At 42.8% G+C, this 21970-nt stretch overlaps 2 protein-coding genes across 6 annotated transcripts in view; both read right to left on the minus strand.

Annotated features, from left to right (window-relative positions):
* Positions 1–312: 312 nt before the first annotated feature.
* Positions 313–3744, minus strand: LOC143316056 (uncharacterized). 4 transcript variants are annotated; one of them, XR_013076222.1, is made up of 3 exons: positions 2865–3744; positions 2486–2611; positions 313–2383 (listed from the first exon to the last, which is right to left on the minus strand). XR_013076222.1 is itself a non-coding variant. In XM_076723764.1 (3 exons), the coding sequence occupies exons 1-3, from the start codon at positions 2964–2966 to the stop codon at positions 2174–2176; spliced, it is 405 nt and encodes a 134-aa protein (XP_076579879.1). In that variant the 5' UTR covers positions 2967–3742; the 3' UTR covers positions 313–2173. The 4 variants fall into 4 exon arrangements, 1 of the variants encoding a protein (XP_076579879.1); XR_013076220.1 differs by having other exon boundaries at positions 2471–2611; positions 2865–3739; XR_013076221.1 differs by having other exon boundaries at positions 2526–2611; positions 2865–3730.
* A 16129-nt stretch (positions 3745–19873) lies between these two features.
* Positions 19874–21970, minus strand: part of LOC143316079 (uncharacterized) — a 317818-nt gene continuing 315721 nt past the window's right edge. Inside the window, exons 7-9 of one of the 2 annotated variants that reach the window (XM_076723796.1) lie at positions 21705–21908; positions 21353–21600; positions 19874–21222 (exon numbers count right to left, since the gene is read on the minus strand). In XM_076723796.1, the coding sequence (XP_076579911.1) occupies positions 21098–21222; positions 21353–21600; positions 21705–21908 (577 nt within the window). In that variant the 3' untranslated portion in view covers positions 19874–21097. The remainder of the gene's footprint in view (positions 21223–21352; positions 21601–21704; positions 21909–21970) is intronic. The other variant, XM_076723794.1, reaches the window with a different exon arrangement.

Consider the following 21970-nt stretch of genomic DNA (forward strand, 5'->3'; position numbering starts at 1 on the left):
TTGTGTTTTTAAATGGTATCCCTTATCTAAACTAATAACAGCAAGTTTACCAGTTTCCTTCGACTTCACATAATCAACTTGCAACTCATCTGTTCAAATGTAAAACATTTATTTGAAAAACTGCCTCAACTTACATCCTTCATTCCTATGAATACATCTTTGGCTGTTGATTGAATGGATTCAACTCCAAAAACCACCACACATTGAAACGTCTTCAAAACTTTCAGAAGTAAACAGATGTGTCAAAGTCAGACACATAAACATCCAACAAGAAATTTTACACGGCATGTTCAGCAACATATACCCTGAGCATAGAAAAGTCGGCTTCATCAGCTCTTATTATAATCTTTAAATCAAAAGTTGTTGCTTTAAATCCTGAGACAGTGCTAAAGATATGTATGCATACGTGCATTTAACTTCATAAAACGTTACAGAAAATCATCTGCCTAAGCAGACAACAGCCAAGACCATCAGCTCTCATAATCAGTCCAACAGAATAAAGTGGGAGAACATCAGCCTTAAATCCTGAGACTGTCTGTGGTAAGAACATTAAAACTGTCAAGTGTTTTGCTTGCTTGCTGTATTAACCCCACACTTGAAGGGGTGTACCAACGCTGAACATTAAAAGCTGGAATCCACTCAAAGACCAGGCCGTTGATCCTTTTTTTTTTTTTTTTTTTTCTTTGGTTTTTGCCCAGAATAGTGCAGAAGAAGGAAAACAGTTTCTTTTTTTCTTTTTTACAGCCTTTTCTCTCTCAGCAGGTGAAAAACCTTAAAAGACAAAACACCACATGATTACCATTTTGTAAAACCAGGTTCTACCAAATCAAATAATTATCAAACCCATAATTATAATTAATATACCAATTAATAATTATCAATTATCAAAACCCTTTCACATTAACCCTTAACCAAGTGCATGAAAATAGATTAACATTTTCCCTTTAAGTTAAAACAGACTTAAGTGAATTATTTCAATGTAAATGCATCAAAATATATAAAATACATTTTTTTAACCATGGAAACAATGAATTAAGCATTTTACTAGACCCAACATACAAATTAATAAATAACTAATCAACCAACAATTTCCCCCCAGGTTTAGACACACATTTACATCCCATATCCACTAAAAAATTATTATTTTAGCAGTGAATCACTGTTTTAGCAGCCTTAAACATGCTGTCTGCAGGTAGGAAAAAAAAATGACCCGTTTATCCTATGCCCACACTAGCAGCCAATGATCCAGCACAGTTATGTCTGCACATCAAACACTTTAAATTGGGATTAAGCAGACCGCTGCAATATTTATCCGACCAAACAAGTTACAACAACTCTTCCTCACCAGCCAACATTTACACAAAGCACCGGGCGCTACTAACAACTTCACCCACATCTCAGGTACCTCGCATCCACAAATAAAAATAAAAAGCGTTCTTACCGGCGGTCCGTTCAGCTCTTTGTTGATACTTTTTACACGCTCTGTGGGGAAACCAAACTCCTCTGCTCTGCAGTGGCGTCTCTTTGTTCTGCTTGACTTGATACAGCTGAGTAATTAGCGTGCTCGCACCCCAGCTGATGAGCCGGGAGCACTCACCGCTGTAATTATGCGTAAACATAAATAAACTACTTTGATTGTGCAAACTGGCAGGCCGAACTATACCGAATTATATATAAAACTTATCTGGGGCTACCCAGGTGAATACGGGTGCAGACGTGCTCTACCAAGTACTCTATAATAAAAATACAATATTTACAAACGGGGTTTGGCTGGTTGTCATGCGTGCCGCAAGGCCGCCGCGGTTGCGGGCTCACGCATCAGCTGACGAAACAGCTGTTCGCCGCTACAGAAACAGTGTCATCAAACTATATCTTTTGTGTCCACCTTTAACAACTTCCCAACGAACTGCTTTAAAATTCTAAGACCGATATCTACACAAGTGCAGCACAGTACAATGCTTAAGGTTGTGTATGAACAAAATATTTGGGCGAAGTTCTGAACTCTTTCCACAGAAGAAAGCAGAGAATCAGCAACACGTGTTACAGTTTTACAGTCTGTATCTCAAGAGTTTGTTTCTTAATCCATGTACTCGTGCAGAGGCTTGTTCTGGTTTGATTTTCATCACCACTTTCTGAAAAAAACTCAAAGGAATACTTCATGGCTTGTGGGTATTCAAGATTCAGACAGTATGTAGATGATTCCCATGAGCATGGCAAAGCCGCACGTCACATCTTTCAGGTCGTGTAGCACGATGGTCTCCTCGACTACAACTGCCACATTGAAGATCTCACTTGGAAAGGCATCCTGTTGAGCATGTTCATAGCCTATCAGTAGGCCAACTTGCATCCCCTTCATGGCTTCATCCAGGTGCTCATTGTGAGCCTTTAAAAGAAGAAATAACAGTGTATGACCGTTTTGATTTAAAAAAAAAAAATGATAAAAACAGATTCCTTAGTATATCATATTTACAGAATACACATCCACAGTTGTGAATTGAAGAAGTTGTTATGGTCTTACATCGCACATCCTGATGACGTCTGATGGATCTTCCCCGGATATGTAGTGTGGTAGACCAAGCACAGCAGCAGTCCTCCTCCTCTCATTAGTGTCCTACAAGACAAAGAAATATGAAATAATATTGAATAATTTGATTAAATTTGAATAATAAATAGATTAATTCAAATGATGTGCGTTGTGAGTTGTCCTGGCCTACACATCATATTCTAAGAGATTTAAGAAAACATGTTTGTAAATCAAACCATAATCATTTTAATGTTTTTCAGTGAAAATGTATGGAGTATCTGACACACGACATGCTTCACATCTTTTTGTAAAATAGATGTACAATGGTAGGACTGATTACCTGTCGCTCATGGAACAGAGCTGGCCATCTGGAAATTACTTCTGTGATGAGTGGCTGATCTCCAATGATCTCTTCTCTGCGCTGGGAAAATGTAGCAGTCATCAGATCTTCTACGAGTTGGTGATCAGGGTCTTTTTTTCAGCATTTCCATCTCCATCATCTTGCGCTTTTCCTCCACGCTTTCAAGACTCTGTCCTTCAGGTGGATCTGGACAGTAGTTGACCTCACCCTTCTTTGACTTTTTTTTTTACACATTTTCCCTTCACTTCTCCTCTTTTTCTTTTGTTGATCACCACTTCAGGGCATCCTGCTGCACCTAACTTCTGCCGATAGTTTCCAAGCTTAAATTTCAGACTGTGAAACCATGAGTACCATCCCTTGTCAGACCCTGGCTCCTTCAGGCAGGGATGCTTCTCCACAAGCGCTTTGGCAACACTCTCATAGTGCTGCCTCTCAGGATAAGCACTAATTTTTGACATACTGTCTGCAAGTGTGTCAAGAATATCAGTCTTCAAACCTTTGGGAATCACCATCGCAGATCCATCCTTAGCATACCTACAATTTGCGTCTTTCAGCTGAAGCTCCACATCATGTGAGAACTGTGGAATTGGGAAGGGGTCAGGCCAGTCGAAAGAATCACCACTACTGGGAGACGAGAGGCTGCATGTGTCCAACGTAGAATCTGAGACAACTGCATCATCTGTGAACAACACTTTCAATGTTGCTCGCTCCACAGGAAGGTCATTGATGTCAGTCAGGTTGCACAACTGATTATTAAAATCAGGATCCTCAAATTGTAAAATGAGTCCACCTCTCAGGCCAAGGTTTGTTTGTAACACCTGATTCAGCTCCTCAACGCTTGCAGGGATGTTTTCAATTGAAAGCCGTCTGATTTCTTTTTCCGTTATGATGACACACAGCAGCATTGTAGAACACTTTTACCTGAAAGGGAGCAAAAAATACATGTTTAAGTATAAATATTCAGTATAAAAAACTATTTATGTCAGACTCCCTCACACATCTGTCCCCAAACACTTAAAGCGTTATTCCACTTTGCCAGGATAAACCACTCAGTATGTACTCACCCTTATGCCAAAGTAATGTTAAAGTTAAAAATTAAAGTTAAGTTAAAAATTAACCACAAAAGATGCCATTTACACCATGTTTTTAGCCTAAATGTCAACTGTAGCATGTAGCAAGTAGGATGTAAACATGGCCTCAATCTCGCGAGACTTCCGCATGTGCATCATGTGCTACAGTTGACATTTAGGCTAAAAACATGGTGTAAATGGCGTCTTTTACGATTGATTTTTAATGTCACGGCTCATGGACACTTGGATTACACATAGTATGCCATAAAAGGTTCAGTGATGAAGCAAACATGAGTAGTCAGCACAATGCATATTTCCAAAATTCTTCCAAAGTCTGGTAGTCCACTCGTACTCCCAGCAGAAAGAATCATTCCCTTTGAATACTTAGTTCCATTTAGGAAGGTGTGAGGGGTCAGTCCAACTGTGTCCACGTCACTGAATCTGTTCAAGATAGCTTGTCTGACACCACTATCCAAGACTTCAAGGCACACATCAGACACCTTTGCAGTCCCAATTTCAGGCTTGAAAATGCTTGGCATGTCAAAATAATGTGCCAACATGAGCTGATGTCGTGGGGCCAGGGTTAGCAGAATGTATTTAAAATTGTTGGCATCACGTACAACCTTTTTAAAGAAAGAGTGTTTGGCCTCAAACCGGATTGTCCAACATTCAATTAGGGGTCCAAACTTTTGAATGAGGTATGGATAATGCTCAATGAAGTGATGTTTGGGGCGCAACTCGTTTTGCGGGAAAACTGTCAGCAGCAACTGTCTGTGGTCTGATATTTTTGATTGTAAATAACAAAGAGAGTCTGAAGTGAAATGTGGGGTCGACAATAACTCAACCAAGTCTTTGAGCTCAAGGACTAATTCCCATATTTGATCAGAGAACTTCTGCAGGTGACAGGTGGGTGTGTTGTATGAGAAGTCTGCAGCGTAGAGGGTGGAGAGGAACGGAGCCAGGACCGTTCCCTGCGGGGCCCCCGTGCTGCAGACGACAGTGTCGGACACACAGTCCCGGGTCCTCACATACTGTGGACGGTTGGTGAGATAGTCCAGAGTCCAGTGTGTGAGGTGATGGTTCACCCCGGTGTACTCCAGCTTGTCCTTCAGAGGTGCAGGTTGAATGGTATTGAAAGCACTGGAGAAATCAATAAACATGATTCTCACAGTACTCCCAGGTTTCTCCAGGTGAGAGAGAGCTCGGTGTTGGAGGAAGATGACAGCATCGTCCACCCCGATCCCAGACTGGGAGGCAAACTGAAGTGGATCCAGCGATGGGCTCACCAGGGGGCGGAGATGAGGGTCCAGGGTCTTCATCAGGTGGGATGTTAGTGCCACCGGCCTGTAGCTGCTGAGGTGTGGAGTCTTGGGTACCAGTACCACGCAGGATGTCTTCCACAGCTGTGGCACTCTCCCCAGCTTCAGGCTCAGATTGAACATGCGTTCAACAATCCTGCACAGCTGATCTGCGCAGGACTTGAGGAGCCTGGAGCCTCTTGCAAAAGCAGTAACATCAGCATTCTATCGAAAGCAGAGCACAGTGAGCCAGAACACAACACAACCAGAAGAATGACTTCACTTATCCACTTGAGGGATTTTGTTTTTCACTTTTTTATACACACATGCTAGAAAATCAACAAAGAAATTATTCACAGCTTTTAGTAGAATTATCAAAATTTGTGTAACCCTGTTAAAAATAGATAATAAATAAATAAATAGTTAAATATGTTCATTTCAGGTAAAACTGTGATTAAAAATGTTAAAAAGAATATTTCATTAACGTTAAAATAGTTTGTTTACCCTTAAGAGATACTGGGGACATTTCGTGCCATTTGGTTTTTTATTTTCAAGCCATTTTGGCTGTGTTGAATGAATATAGCCATGAATATGCCAAAGGATATTCATTTTTAAAACAGTTTAGAATTTTTGTCTCAGTTTCTTAAATTAGCCTAAAATGGCTAAGCTACACAAAAACCAACACATTCGATCCTAAGGTCAAAAAAATGTCACATTGAAAACCATTGAAAATGCCTTTTTGACAATCAGACATCTGGTTGACAATGCTGGTGGGTAAGCGGAATTTGAGAGGCCCCCTAAGCCAAATGTTAAGAAGTCTCCTTACAACACCCAAACAAACAGAATGCATATAATCACCTGGGAACTGAGATACCATCCCTATACTTAAGTCATGGAAAGTGTTAGGGCCATCTAGGTGATGTTCTTCATCGTGTTTTTCTGCAAATGATTCATATGTCCTCAGTGGACAAGTGATTAAAGGAAATGTCATTCTTCCCACATACTGTCCTTTCTGCACACATTTGTCGCATCCAAAATAGCCATTGTGAAGCTTAATATTTTTTATAAAAGCCCGGGCAGGGGCATCACAGATTACAGAATCCAACTTAAAGAAAATCCTTTTGCCTTCGAAATCAATGCCATTCTGTAACTCTTTCAACTCAAGAACAAAGTCTCTCAAAAATATATCTGCTGGCTTTGGTTTATGTGGTCCACAGAACAATGCAATCACAGCTGGTTCCTTAATTGGAACACTTACAAGGAGTCCTAAAATGGGCCACACCTGAATCCCACTACTTTTGAACAAAGGCAACCCATCAATGTTGATCTGTAGTTTTAAGGTGCAGCCATTAGTGATTGACTCACATGCTGGTACAGTTTCTGCCTATGCCAATGTAATAATATAGTCCTCCACACCTTTCCTGTATGTTGTGAGTAATCTTTGTCTTAAGGAGGGTTCTTGCATCCTTCGGAAGATCAGGATGGTACAATCTTAACAAACCAAAAAGAGCTGTGAGAGCCACTAGGGAAACTCCAAATGTTAATGCCCAGTTATGAAGACATGCCCCTAGATTACATGACTGATCCACTGTCTCATCAGTATCCTGGTCCTGGAGTCACTCTCCTCCTCAGACACATCCATTGAAAAGGACTGCTGGTCAAAATGTGACGTGTCCATCTCTACTATGTCCTCCTCCAGCAACCCTCCAGCCTCCTCTCTGTCACTCCCACTATTTTCTATGACTGCCTCAGCTACTCTTTCTCTACATTCAGCCTGTCTTTCCTCTGTGCTTTCCTGACCGCAGCGCTGGGAAGCAAATCTTTCAGTGTGCACGGTCCTGATTTCCTTGAGTCGTCTCTCAACATCTCTACGCGCTCTCCATCTAATGGTGGCATCAGAGAGTACCCTCGAATGCATCCCCACTTATATTCTTCCAGCCAAGCTGTTAAATTGTAAGGAAAATAAGAGGGACAATATTTTAACGAAGCTTTAAGGAATTTACTTGGTTAAACAAAGTGTAACAGAATTAAAACCAGTTCACTTATGTGACAGTTTGGGTGGTCAGAGGAGAAGTGGTGGAGCAGGAAGTAGCAGTGTGATTAGCACTAGAGAAGAGAAGAGAGGAGGGAAGGGGAGAGTTCTATTATTTCTGCTGGATGATGTTTCAAGTCTCCACGCAGAAGGTGCCCATGTATGAAGTATATCTTCAATATTAGGTCACAGAGTGACACGGACAAAAATAACTATTCATAATAGGAGTGGGAATCAGTATTTTACAATGTAAGATATGCAACATTACCCATGATATGTGCATCATTTCTATTTATTGAATAATTTTGTGTGAGGTTCACAGAATCTGACAAAGAGAGGAAACACTGAAAAGAGAGCAAATCATGAAATAGGACTTTTTAAAACTCCATGATGGATTTTAAGAAATTAAACCACTGGCAACCACTATAATCTATGTATTACGGGCAAAAATATTATTCGAAACAAACAAAAAAAATCAAAACAAAGGGTCTGTTTGACTATTTTGACACAATCTGAAAAACTAAAAAAATGTTTTTATGTTCTGGAAATAAATATGTGAAAACGAAGAATTGAAATCAAAGTATATGAAGAAATGGTTAACCCCGAAGTGAATACATCAACTTCGGCCACAGAGATAGATGAATCCCACCTGTGCTCTCTGACCAAGGTCGGGGAGCTGGAAGCGGGAACGGTTAACAATTAGCTAATAATAGCTATGGTGACTAACCAAGCGGTGAGCTGTTATACTGGACGTTTAGTGTCTATGTCAGCCCACCGGTAACATCCCCGGCTTCCACGTACAACAGTCAAACTGAGCGAGAAAGAACATGCGACGGAAGGGTGAACTACTAGTAGCCCCCCGAGCCACATTAGCATATCTTAGCAATGTTAGCCATGCTACACCGGTACAACCGATTTTCAATTCCTACCATAGGACACATAGGCTAACTCGCTGTGTCCCGCAGAAAACTGACCTAATTTGCCGGTGTGTTAAGGGCCTCTTAAGCGGTGGATGCGACCGAAGCTACCTGCTTGGTGGTGTGCAGGACTAACTGTATCGACTAGGCTATTAGCTAAACTTGCTACGTTAGCATGTTTGGCAAGAATATTATCACAGAAACGAATGAGGACGTTATGCACAAACGCTGCAAACTAATGTTTGATTTTTTAAAAAAAAAAAAAATACAACAACGCTGTTACAATCATTTTAATATTGTGTTATGTGGGTCAAAGACGTGGCATGTCAATTCCGGTGTCCGACACATGTTTATAATGTTAAAAGTATATAAAAAATTTAAAACACTACATTTTGTTACTCAACTCTCACCACTTTACTTACTCATGTGAGTATTTAGTATAAGAAATGAAAATTTAAGGAGCTATTTAGCTCAAAAGTACAAAACTGTCCTTCCTGGATAACGTCCAGGCTAAAAATCTAAGCACAAAAATATGCTAAAAATGTCAAAAATCTCAATAAAAGCATAAATGATGTACTCGGGCATAATTGTGTTGATGTTTGTAATGACACCTGCAAATATAGTAACAACACTAAGCTCATTTACATTTTTATTCAAGAAATACTTTTGTCCCCATTTTTGGATTCTCAAATGTCCTTCCTGGGTAACAGACATAAAGTGGCTATACATGACTATATTTGGATTTGGATAGTCATGTGACAGGGTGTTGCATCAGCCAACAGATTCTGAAGGACCCCCAAAAGATATCACAAGGTCAGTAAGTCTCTCTTAAAATGTTGATAATTTGACCTTTTCGCTCAGTGGTACATGATGTACCACCATGATGTGTCTTTCTGGGTAATGCTAAAAAAACATTTATAAATTTTTTACATTTTAAAATTACCTATTTCACGTGAAATATGACATTGATGTGTTGAAGATTAAGCTAATATTTGCCACAGTAGACCCAGTTAGTGCCTGATAATAAAGGAAAAATAGTTTTTTTGTCCTCCCTGGATAACAAAGATATTCTGTTACCCAGGACCTGTCCTCTGTTATCCAGAATGGACGTTAATCAATTCAGATTTGTATCGGTATCTGTAGCTTTTTAGACATTGATTTGATGTTGTATTGTTACACTTTTATTATTATTAATAACAGCAATTGATGAATTAAATAAAAGAAGCAGTATTATGTATTTTTTAACTTTTGTGGTATTTTTTGTTATCTTTTTCAATGATAGCAACACAGGACATATTCATAGATATTGTGAAGTCATTGCCCAAAAATGAGTATAGCTTTTGATGCTTAAGGGTCAGTTTTGTTCTTGCAGATGCCACTGTCTAATAAAGAAAGGCAAAGACTTTTCAGAGCCGGGAAGAATGCTGACCCACAAGCTAGGGCTGAGTATCTCCAGAAAAAGAGAGCAAGGTATTGTGATTTAGTAATAAATTGATTATGCAGATCAGATTGAAAAGGATTAATAAAATAGGTTTACACTTGTTTGCAAAAGGCTTAGATATGTAAGTTAAGCAATAATGATAGCTTATGCTAGGATACATTTCTTCTGGAGCAATTGGCATCGAGGTAATTGGTCAAACCATTATGTCATTTGTTTTGTTTCTAGCTATTATAAATATAAATTCAAAGCTAAGCCCAAGACATACAGCTGATGACAGAGGGGAAAAAAGGGGGTGTGTATATAAAGAGAATAAAACAGTAGCTCTATTCTTATTTTTGATACTTTTTTTTAATTTGTCCTTTTTTTTTGTCTTTTCCTTTTTAAAGAAAAAAAACCCCGACTGTACAGAACTAAATCTATATGCCTATTCAGAGTTTTCCAACTCTACGCTTCTGTGATGGTAAAGAAAGAGAAAAGGGAAGAGAGGAAGGGATTCATCAAAATTAATAATAATAAAAAAAAGTCTAATAATAAATCATTAAAGCCTCCAACCTGACTCAAAAAGGGAATTAAAAACCTAACTGTTTGCTTCTTTTGACTAAAACCAAAACAAAGAAAAAATTCCCTCCTCCCACACTCTGTTATAAAGCTGCAGCACCTTCACTAATGCTCCTTTCCCCACATGCTTTAACGTGCTGTAACACACCTGATCTTTCCCTGGAGAAGTTGGTCGTGATCTCTTCACAGCCCTCATCATCTCTGCCAAGGTAAATGGCTCATCGATCATGCCAGCTGTGTTTTCCCTCCTGTTTAAAACCCCTGGATACTGAGTCATAGCTCTTCTGCCTTTTCCCTGTTGGAAACTGCTGTCTCCTCCTCAGATATTATGACCGGATAGTCTCATTCCCTTCTGTCCCCTCCCATCTTCTTTATCATTCCCCATACTTCTCCCACTGGTGTAGTTCTTCCTATCTCATCACAGAAATTCCTCCATCTTGCTCTCTTAGCTTGACGTATTGTTCTTCTCACCACTGCCTGTGCCTTTTTGTACTGAATCAAATTCTGCATGTTATGGGTTCTTTTAACTTGTCTGAATGCTCTGTTCCTATTTCTTACAGCCTGATGACATTCTTCTGTCCACCATGGTGCCATCTTCCTGTTCCTCTTGCCTTTACTCTTGGGTATAGCGCCATCTGCTGCCCTTACAATTGCCGAGGTTTTCCTGTTTATTTATTTCATCAATGTCTCAAAGCATTTCTATCCTCTGAAACTCATCCCATTGTGCTTTTTGAAATACCCATTTTACGATTCCCCCACTTTTTCCTCACCTCTACTCTCTCCCCCACCATGCATAAGACTGGGTAATGATCACTTCCTATTGCTGATGCTGTCCAAACTTCCCAGTTACTGATTCCAGCCAATGTGTTAGACACTAAACATATCCGATGCTGACTCAGTACCCGCTGTTATGTTTATCCTTGTTCCTCTGCCATCATTCACACACACCAAAGGGGATGCTTATTGTACACGGATCTGCAGATGGACTTCCAAAATTTAATGAGATAATTCAGCTGTGCATTGTAAAGGAGAATCTGTGTTTTCTAGTGAGAGGTGTTTGTGCTTGGTACAGGGAGCATTATGGTGGCTTTGAACTGTCTGCCTCACCCACTAGAGAGGTTGCCCTAATTGAGCTTGGTGACTTGGAGGACCCATATCCCCTTGTGGAATACATCGTAGGGGGCTTGCGCATGGTAATGTTGAATAATGTTTATTCAGAGCGAACAACGCGTTTCGCCCGTGGCTTCTTCAGGTTCGCTCAGCAGAAACACAGAAACACTCACAGGTGTGTTAAACACACAAGGGTCACATGAACCATTCTCAATCGCAGTTGTTCCATTTTTCTTTTTTACAATATTTTTTCTTTAACATTCATCAAAGGCATTTTCAAAAGACTTTTCAATTTATTAAAAAAATATGATATATACATACAAGATTACATAGATCAAAAAGCAAGAATTAGAAAGAGTTACAAGTGTTACAAAAATAATATGTAACTTTGCCTTGTACCGTATTGTAGATCACTAAAGTACAGATTAAAAAGGACAGAAGTAGGACCAGCAGTCTACTCCTTTGTAAAATAGAAAATGCAAAATTATCGAACAAAGCTTGGGAGACTCGGTCATCCCGAAATCCGTGTAAACTCCTTGAAACACAAACGAGAAGGCCAAAGCAAAGCTGCAGCTAATATCAAGAAGCCTCGAAAGGCTGAAGTTAACTACATTCCTCTGCACCCAAAAGGTGAAACTTCGGAAAGCTCGGAGAACGAGAGAATTGCTTTAATGTCAGGACTGAAAAAGCGTGACAGTGAAGTTGTGATAAAAGCAAAAACGGAGAAAACCTTCTCCCACAGACGTGTCGAGGTTGTGGAGCAGAGGCCTATGATAGGAGACTTCAAAAACAGATGGCCTGCCCTGTTTGAGCAGAGCGAAGTAAGCAAATGTTTGTGTGTTGTCAAGTTTTATTATTGTCCACGGTGATTAATGGCTGCAATTTGTATTTTGCAGTAACCCTGCCTCCCTTTATGGCAGTACAAGTAACATGTCTGTACATTGTTGAACATTTTTCAGGTGAATGCAGAGTTCTTGCGGATCACCACCAAGCCACTGCAATCAAAGGTCCTGTCACAGACGGACCACTTCACGGACAAGCTGATTCAGATCTTCCAGAGCAAAGGAGGAGTCAAAGGGCAAAAGATCGAGCGCATCCTGGCAATGCAACGACAAGAAGACCAAAAAACACCTCTTGCAAGTGTAGTGGTGCTCGGTTTACACAAAAATGGAAATAGAAATGCATCAGTCCTAGAACCAAAACAAAGGCAGAGGCCTGAAGTACGGAGGTCAATGTTTGAAAACCTTGCATGCTCTTACTAATTTCTCAAACCTACCTAGTGCAGCTATAATTTTCACAATTTAATGTCTGCTTTCTTTTACAATTTGATTATATAATTATTTTTTTTCACACATAATGACAGCCCAAAAACCCACTGATCTTCAGACTGCTCTAATCCCCACACCACCATCACAACCAGATGATCTTTATTTGTCACCTATGTTTTAGTGCGATGACATCAACATAAGGAGGGAGTGCGTCCTGAGAAGCCTTGTTGTCTATGTCAACGAAGACCCGGATGTGTTTTTCAAGGAATATTCGGTAAGTTTATTACAATTCTTTCTCATGTAGTATAATTGTAACACATACATATCGCTAATGTAAACATGCAACATAAAAAATACTGCGTAACACTTTCTATGAAGGTCTAGTTTATAATGCATTAGGAGCACATACATAAGCCGTTATAATGCATTTATAATGCTTCATACATGTCATTATAATGGTGTATAATCATGTATAAGAACTTCTACCAAGGTTTATAAAGTATTACAAGTGTGGACATAATGTATTATAATTAAGTACTTATAATGTTTTATACCTGCATACTCAAGTGACAAGTGTTTGAATAAAGAATCTCCTCCTTGAACCGCCACCTTATCGTGGTGGAGGAGTTTGAGTACCCGAATGATCCTAGAGGCTATGTTGTCCGGGGCTTAATGCCCCTGGTAGGGTCTCCCAAGGCAAACAGGTTCTAGGTGACGGGTCAGACTAAGAGCGGTTCAAAAAGCCCCTATGGATAGAAATAAAACAAGGACGTTCACGTCGCCCGGATTGGCGTCACCGGGGCCCCACCCTGGAGCCAGGCCTGGGGTTGGGGCTCGCAGGCGAGCGCCTGGTGGCCGGGCTCAGCCCGAAGGAGCGACGTGGGCCCGCCTTCCCGTAGGCCCACCACCCGCAGGAAGGACCAGAAGGGGCCGGTGCTTTGTGTTTTGGGTGGCAGTCGTGGGCAGGGGCCCCGACGACCCAAACCCTGGACAACGACTCTGGCTATGGGGACATGGAATGTCACCTCGCTGGGGGGGAAGGAGCCGGAGCTAGTGCGGGAGGTTGAGCGGTACCGACTAGAGATAGTCGGACTCACCTCCACGCACAGTTCGGGCTCTGGAACCCAACTCCTTGAGAGAGGCTGGACTCTCTTCTACTCTGGAGTTGCCCGCGGTGAGAGGCGACGAGCTGGTGTGGGCTTGCTTATAGCCCCCCAGCTCAGCCGTCATGTGTTGGAGTTCTCCCCGCTGAGCGAGAGGGTCGCTTCCCTGCGCCTTCGGGTCGGGGATAGGTCTCTCACTGTTGTTTCGGCCTATGGGCCAAACAGCAGTGCAGAGTACCTGGCCTTCTTGGAGTCCTTGGGAGGGGTACTGGAAAGTGCTCCAACCGGGGACTCCATCGTTCTGCTGGGGGACTTCAATGCCCACGTGGGTAGCGACAGTGATACCTGGAGGGGCGTGATTGGGAGGAACGGCCTCCCCGATCTGAACCCGAGTGGTGTTCTGTTGTTAGACTTCTGTGCTAGTCATAGTTTGTCAATAACGAACACCATGTTCAAGCATAAGGGTGTCCATCAGTGCACGTGGCACCAGGACACCCTAGGTCGGAGGTCAATGATCGACTTTGTAGTCGTATCATCTGACCTTCGGCGGTATGTCTTGGACACTCGGGTGAAGAGAGGGGCTGAGCTGTCAACTGATCACCACCTGGTGGTGAGTTGGATCCGCTGGCAGGGGAGGAAGCGGGACAGACTTGGCAGACCCAAACGTATTGTGAGGGTCTGTTGGGAACGTCTGGCGGAACCCGCTGTCAGGGAGGTCTTCAACTCCCACCTCCGGGAGAGCTTCGACCAGATTCCAAGGGAGGTTGGAGACATTGAGTCTGAATGGACCATGTTCTCCACTTCCATTGTTGATGCAGCCGTCCATAGCTGTGGCCGTAAAGTCGCCGGTGCCTGTCGTGGCGGCAATCCCCGAACCCGGTGGTGGACACCGGAAGTAAGGGATGCCGTCAAGCTGAAGAAGGAGTCCTATCGGGCTTGGTTGGCTCATAGGACTCCTGAGGCAGCTGACGGGTACCGGCAGGCTAAGCGGGCAGCAGCTCGGGCGGTTGTAGAAGCAAAAACTCGGCGGGGAGGCCATGGAGGAGGACTACCGGTCGGCCTCGAGGAAATTCTGGCAAACCGTTCGGCGCCTCAGGAGGGGGAAGCAGCTCTCCATTAATACTGTTTACAGTGGAGGTGGGGAGCTGCTGACCTCGACTGGGGATATTGTCGGGCGGTGGAAGGAATACTTCGAGGATCTCCTCAATCCCACTGTCATGTCTTCTGCAGAGGAAGCAGAGACTGGGGACTTGGAGGTCGATTCGTCCATCACCTGGGCTGAAGTCACTGAGGTCGTCTGCAAGCTCCTCGGTGGCAAAGCTCCGGGGGTGGACGAGATCCGCCCTGAGTACCTCAAGTCACTGGATGTTGCAGGGCTGTCCTGGTTGACACGCCTCTGCAACATCGCATGGCAGTCGGGGACGGTGCCTTTGGACTGGCAGACCGGGGTGGTGGTCCCTCTGTTTAAAAAGGGGGACCGGAGGGTGTGTTCCAACTATCGGGGGATCACACTCCTCAGCCTCCCTGGGAAAGTCTATTCCAGGGTACTGGAGAGGAGAATCCGGCCGATAGTCGAACCTCGGATTCAGGAGGAACAATGCGGTTTTCGTCCCGGCCGTGGAACACTGGACCAGCTCTATACCCTCCACAGGGTGCTTGAGGGTTCATGGGAGTTTGCCCAACCAGTCCACATGTGTTTTGTGGACTTGGAGAAGGCATTCGACTGTGTCCCTCGCGTCATTCTGTGGGAGGTGCTCCGAGAGTATGGGGTTGCAGGCCCTCTGTTGAGGGCTGTGCAGTCCCTGTACAACCGGAGCAGGAGCTTGGTCCGCATTGCCGGCAGTAAGTCGGACCTGTTCCCGGTGCATGTTGGACTCCGCCAGGGCTGCCCTTTGTCACCGGTTCTGTTCATTATTTTTATGGACAGAATTTCTAGGCGCAGCCAGGGACCGGAGGGGGTTCGGTTCGGGAGCCGGCAGATTTCGTCTCTGCTTTTTGCGGATGATGTTGTCTTGTTGGCTCCATCGAGCCAGGACCTTCAGCGTGCACTGGGACGGTTCGCAGCCGAGTGTGAAGCAGCTGGGATGGGAGTCAGCACCTCCAAGTCCGAGGCCATGGTTCTCAACCGGAAAAAGGTGGCTTGCTCCCTCCGGGTTGGGGGAGAGATCCTGCCTCAAGTGGAGGAGTTTAAGTATCTTGGGATCTTGTTCACGAGTGAGGGTAGGATGGAGCGTGAGATTGACAGGCGGATCGGTGCAGCGGCAGCAGTAATGCGGTCGCTGTATCGGTCCGTCGTGGTGAAGAAGGAGCTGAGCCGAAAGGCGAAGCTCTCGATTTACTGGTCAATCTACGTTCCTACCCTCACCTATGGTCATGAACTTTGGGTCATGACCGAAAGAACGAGGTCCCGGATACAAGCGGCTGAAATGAGTTTCCTCTGCAGGGTGGCGGGGCACTCCCTTAGAGATAGGGTGAGGAGCTCTGTCACCCGGGAGGAGCTCAGAGTAGAGTCGCTGCTCCTCCACATCGAGAGGAGTCAGCTGAGGTGGCTCGGGCATCTGTTCCGGATGCCCCCTGGACGCCTCCCTAGGGAGGTGTTCCAGGCATGCCCCACCGGGAGGAGGCCCCGGGGAAGACCCAGGACACGCTGGAGTGACTATGTCGCTCGGCTGGCCTGGGAACGCCTCGGGGTCCCCCCGGAGGAGCTGGAGGAAGTGTCCGGGGAGAGGGAAGTTTGGGCGTCCCTGCTCAGACTGCTGCCCCCGCGACCCGGCCCCGGATAAGCGGGTGTGAATGGATGGATGGAATGGATGGAAGTCCTGGGTCACATAACACATTATAACCATCCTTACTCTAGTCAGTAGTAAAGACACACATAGAACCTCTCAACATAGAAAAGATGCTAAATGCTCGTTTACAGAAAGGGCGTAATGCCTTATAAATATCAATAATATGCTATAAGATGACTTTAAGAGCTTTTAGTAAAGTGACAACACTGTATAAAGTTATTAGCAATTGTATGACATTTTGTTTCTGCAAAATAAAGTTGTTTTAAAGATCATTACGGTGTATCATTTTTAACTTACACTTTACTTACAGCCAGCAAAATACTGCTCCAAATACACTATTTGTATTAATAATACACTCACAAATGACCCACAGGGTCATAACATAAGAGATCCCATTGGAGATTGAGGGAAAGAAGTAAAGTGTGTACGAGCATAGTTCCATGCTTTGAGGTATCAAAACATATGATAGGGGTAAATTATATTTAACACGGAGATCATTAAATGTATTAAATAAGCCTTCCGAATATAAATCTGAAAAACGAACCAGACCTCTCTCCCTCCACAAAACGAAAGCTGCGTCTGTACTGGAGGGGGGAAAGAAATGATTGTTGCAGATAGGGCTTAATGGGATGGGTGCAGAAAGTTTGAAGCTTTGCCTGAATTGTTTCCAAATTTTCAAAGAGGAAAGTACAATTGGGTTGTAGGGGAATTAATTATTACCTCTAAATTAATGTTGCACTCGTTAATAAGAGTAGGGGCACCAACCTTCCTCAGCTAAGAAGGATTTTGTATATCATGTCTTGTAATGCTGATGTAGTGAAAACGAATGAACCAACAGTAGATCAGTCTGATAATCTAAGGCGTAAACTCTCAGTACAGGGATTGCTTATATCCAGCTCAAAAGGACACCGTCTGACAACGACTTGTATGCAAAAGATTATTTATTAAACACAATAATGAAATGAATATGAATCATGGATAATGCGATAGATTATATGGATGATATAGATTAACACAAACACTGCACAGAGGAACTTATGGCAACAGAATGGTAAAATGAGTTTGGCGATAGTGAGGTTTTAAAGGGAAAATGGGGACGCGAATATAAAGTTGATTTGTGGAATGAACGGTTTAGAGAATTTAAACAAATTGACAGTATCTCAACCTCACGGACCAGCTCTTATTCAAAACCGCTTAAGCATGCCTGCTTTGTCAGTGACGCTCCGAACTGACACAAAGAGGCTCCGCGTCGCCGTCCGTCACTCTGATCTGCGCAGCGGTCTGCCGGACGAATCGGTGTGTCGGTTACAGACAAGGAACGGCTTCTGATGGTTATTTAACCCGGACCAGCAGGTCAGCAGCAGGCTACAGGTCTTCGGTGCGGTCAGTTAGTTGGCGGTCATTTGGCAAGGCTTTTGATTACTAATAACATTGAGAAACTCTTCGATGGCCGGTCGAAAATGTCTTCAAAATTATTATAATGTGACTAGACTTTAACAACAAAAATAGGAATTATGCGGCTTGGCGTGGCGAGCAAAAATTAAAGTTTCAAGAAGAAGATTAGAAAAATGCATTTTCTGCAGAATTAAATCAAGGTACCCTGTGTAGTTGTGAGCAGCAACAAAAAGACTGAGAAAACGACGGAGCGGAAAATTAACTTGAAAACTAAAGACAAAGGACTTAAAGAAACTCCGCAGAAGAGACAGAAGAAAGATCAAGGGACAAACTTAGAGGGAAAACTCAAGAACTCTACTACACATAACAGAACAGAACGTAACTAAAAACTAAACACAAAACTGAACTAAAACATAACACAACTGAACTGAAGTCCGCTGTGCGCTACTGACTTTATCATCGCTCCAGGGCGTGTCTAACCAACAGGTTTATCTGGTTTAAAGATTCCTTTGAGACATGGCATTTGTCCATTCAGGCAGTTTAATTGTCCTTAACTCCCTTAATGGGCTATCAAGAAAGAGTTAGCACCTCCATGAGAACGTCCTGAGCAGATGTGAATTTGAAGTGAAGGTGTTATCAGTGACTCTTGTTGCCCTGAAAGAGTGTGAAAAGTTGTTCTACAACCAGACATCTTGTCTCTGCCTGAGTTCACACCTTCCTGTGAACCTTCCAAAGGGTCAATAACTCTTAAAAGTCTGATTGTTTTATCACTACACTTCTCCTGAGGAATGCAAAGAGGGGAGAAGAGGGTCAGTTACAGACCAGTTCTGCTACAAATATCATCTCAGTATTGTGTTTATCTGATTTAAGAGTGGTATTGCGGAAGTTTATCTGTGAATTTAAGAGAGTAATAAGTGGTTTAAAGAGACTAAAGCATACTATTTCAAAAAGACTGCATTTTATTTGTTTTATATATTTATCTTATATTATTATTTGTTGTATATTATTTCATTTTAAAGAACTCAGGGCTACATTTATATACATATATACAGATGTGAGAAGGTGCAATTTGGTGGTTTGGATGATATGAAGTATATTTATTTACTGTGAACTTGTTGCGTTGTCACATTCGTCTGCAGTTCACTCTTTAACGCTTCATGTTCCTCCGAACAGAAACTCTCAGTCCTGCTGTGTGTTTAGCTCCATTAGCTATTAGATTTATTGGCTCTGTTAGCTCTATTAGCTCTGTTAGCTGTAAGCTCTATTGGCTCTGTTTGCTCCATTAGCTGTTAGATTTATTAGCTCTATTAGCTCTGTTACCTCTTTTAGCTGTTAACTCCTTGAGCCAAACACATGGCAGGACTCTACTGTCCATCAGCTGCTGACAGCTAACAGCAAACTAGCTCTCCTCCTGCTGATTTCAACACATATTTGTTGTTCACAAAGTAGCTGCTGAAAACATGAGAAAAGACTAAACTGTGTAGTACTGAAATGTGGAGTTAGACCCAGTGGTGTAGTCTAGTTTATTGTAGAGGGTATACTGTACTGTACTGTACATATACTTAGCTGTTATAATGTTGCAATCAATGATTAACTTGTTAAACAAACCACCAAAGTACGAGCCTTGCTAGCCACAAGGGGTGCAGCTATATTTGCATCTATACTGTAACTCACTGTTGTCATCATCATCGTCTGCAAGCACCCCCAAAGTGAACAGGGAACACTGTCTGGTTGTAATGTGTTAGTTAAATTAAAACAGTGCAACACCTCAATACCGTATTGATATCTGTAGTAATTCATGTTGCGCCACTGACATAAGAGATGATGAAGGGTAATAATCAATCTTTGAACACCTTTTTTAAACAGTATTTACAAAGTGTTCAATGGGAATGAATAAAACAACCAAGAAAGAGGGAAAAGTTCACATAAGAGAGTTTGCATAAACGTTAACAAATGTGAATTGGAGGTAACTTTGAGAGGTTGGGATGAATGAAAAGACACAGATGTAATGGGAGCCAATACTTTATATCAGTAAACTTAAAAGCAATATGAAACATGGTTAATATTAATGAAAATGACTGGATTATACATACATACATACATACATACATACAATATAAAGCAGACAAAAAGTCTAAAAAAGTCTAAGAAAGGGGACAATTTTTTTTAAAAAAAGGAAAAAAGCATGGGGCATGTTTAAATACTGTTTTAAAGCCAATGAGGGGGTTCTGCCCGTGGGGACCTCATTTTTTGTCCCCACGGTGACATGAGTCCCCATGGGTAGGTGTACAGTCAGGTCAAAGTTCCCACCAGCATAGAAGAACAACACACACACACACACACCATTCTCCTTTTTTGGTTTTGCTTCAATGTAAATCCTGAAAATCAATTTCAAGGTAAAAACAAATTTCAACCTCCTCCTCCGCCCATGGTACAAAACGTTTTCAATTTTCTTTTTTTGAATAATTGTAAACGACTAGTGTAAACAATGAATCATTTACAATTTTGTTTCCTCACAATGATTCACAACACCTCGTATTGAAGACTGCCCTCGTGGAAACTGGATGGAGTTGCTGAAAACTTTCCCTTAAAGGACTTGTCAACTGCGATAGCAGCGAAGTCCAGTATGAGTTACAGAGAAACATGGAGGGAGTAATTTTGACATAACTCAAAAAGTCTGAAGGTGGCAAAGGGTCTGAAGTCTGAAGGTGGCAGTCCAAAATTTAAGGGGGCCAAGCCAGGCCTGAGCCCTCCCCACGAAAAGACTTCTGACTTGCTCCATAGTCAAATAAGAGTTCCTCATTCACGTCAGTGTTCCTGGTTGCGAGGAAAAGAATGATATCTGTTTCCTCCCCATCTGTCACCATAGTGAACAACCTTGACCTTAGGTTGGCTGCTTTTCTTGAGTGATTGATCAACCGGCCAACAGTCTGCTGTCCAGGGTGGCATTCACAAACGCCTGAATGTGTGTCGATGCACATGGGCTGCCCTCTTTTGTCTCTGTAAAAGAACATGTATCCAGTCTCCTCCTCACTGGTGTTCTTGTGGATTTTCTTGCCCTCTTTGGCTGTGGTGACCCGCCCGTGGTAGTCACAGACCACCTCACCAGTCTGGAATCTCCGGGTCATGATGACACCCTTGCCCTTCCCTTCAACGGCGTTGACTAGAAGCCCTCTCCACTTCTGCGATCTCGTCAGCTTCTGGATGTGAGTGGAGTCCATGGTCGCGTCCTCAGCTCCGGAGGGCTTCCACTCTCTGATGATATTGGCAGCATTGGGGATGTTGCTCGTCCATCCCTGCTTTGCAATCCAGGCGCTGACTCGGTTTTTCCGTCGGCAGACGACAGCAGAAGTATGCTGTGAAGAAGATAGGATGATGTTAGTCAAGAAGACTAAAATTGACAACATGTACGTAGCACATGTACATCTACGTAGCATTGTTACTTGGGGAAAAAAATGCAATTAAATATTGAAAAAAGAAACTCACCAAGAACATGCTGCTTGCGCAGTTTCATCTGCGCCTTCAGCCAATGCTCGTACAGGGCCCGCTGACAGTCAGGGGATGCTCGTTCCCGCTCAGTCTTGCTTGGCACATCCCCATCCAGAGTCACCGGGTGATGTTCCAGCAGTCTGTCGTACGCCGCTTGGACATCCATCTGCACATTTCCAACGGTGCGAGCAGCGCTACGGACACGACGAGCACCACTACTGGTACCCTCTTCTGCAGAGTCAGCACTACAAAAAAAAAGAATCAAGGTTATTATAAGAAGGGTATAAGAGTTGATGCTTACAAATTGTTGATTGTATTAATTGTGTTGACAAATATGAAACATGCTTACCTTGAGTCATCAGCTAGCGCACCTAGCACATGACTGGCCCTCACAATGTTTTCTGTCTGCTTCATTCTGTAATGTTTCTCAGCCGTCGCGGTGGAGTCTGTCAGGTAGTCGGCCACTAGAGACTTGTCGGCGTCGGTCAGAGTCTTGGTGGCCGTCTCAAACACTCGCCGTGCCACCTGGCTGGTCACTGATTCAATCTTGTATCTATAATGAGAGTTTAAAAATTAAACATTAAACATTTAAAATTTTTATAAAGATTTCTCACC

The sequence above is a fragment of the Chaetodon auriga genome, chromosome 23 (assembly GCF_051107435.1).
Source record: "Chaetodon auriga isolate fChaAug3 chromosome 23, fChaAug3.hap1, whole genome shotgun sequence".
NCBI lineage: Eukaryota > Metazoa > Chordata > Actinopteri > Chaetodontiformes > Chaetodontidae > Chaetodon > Chaetodon auriga.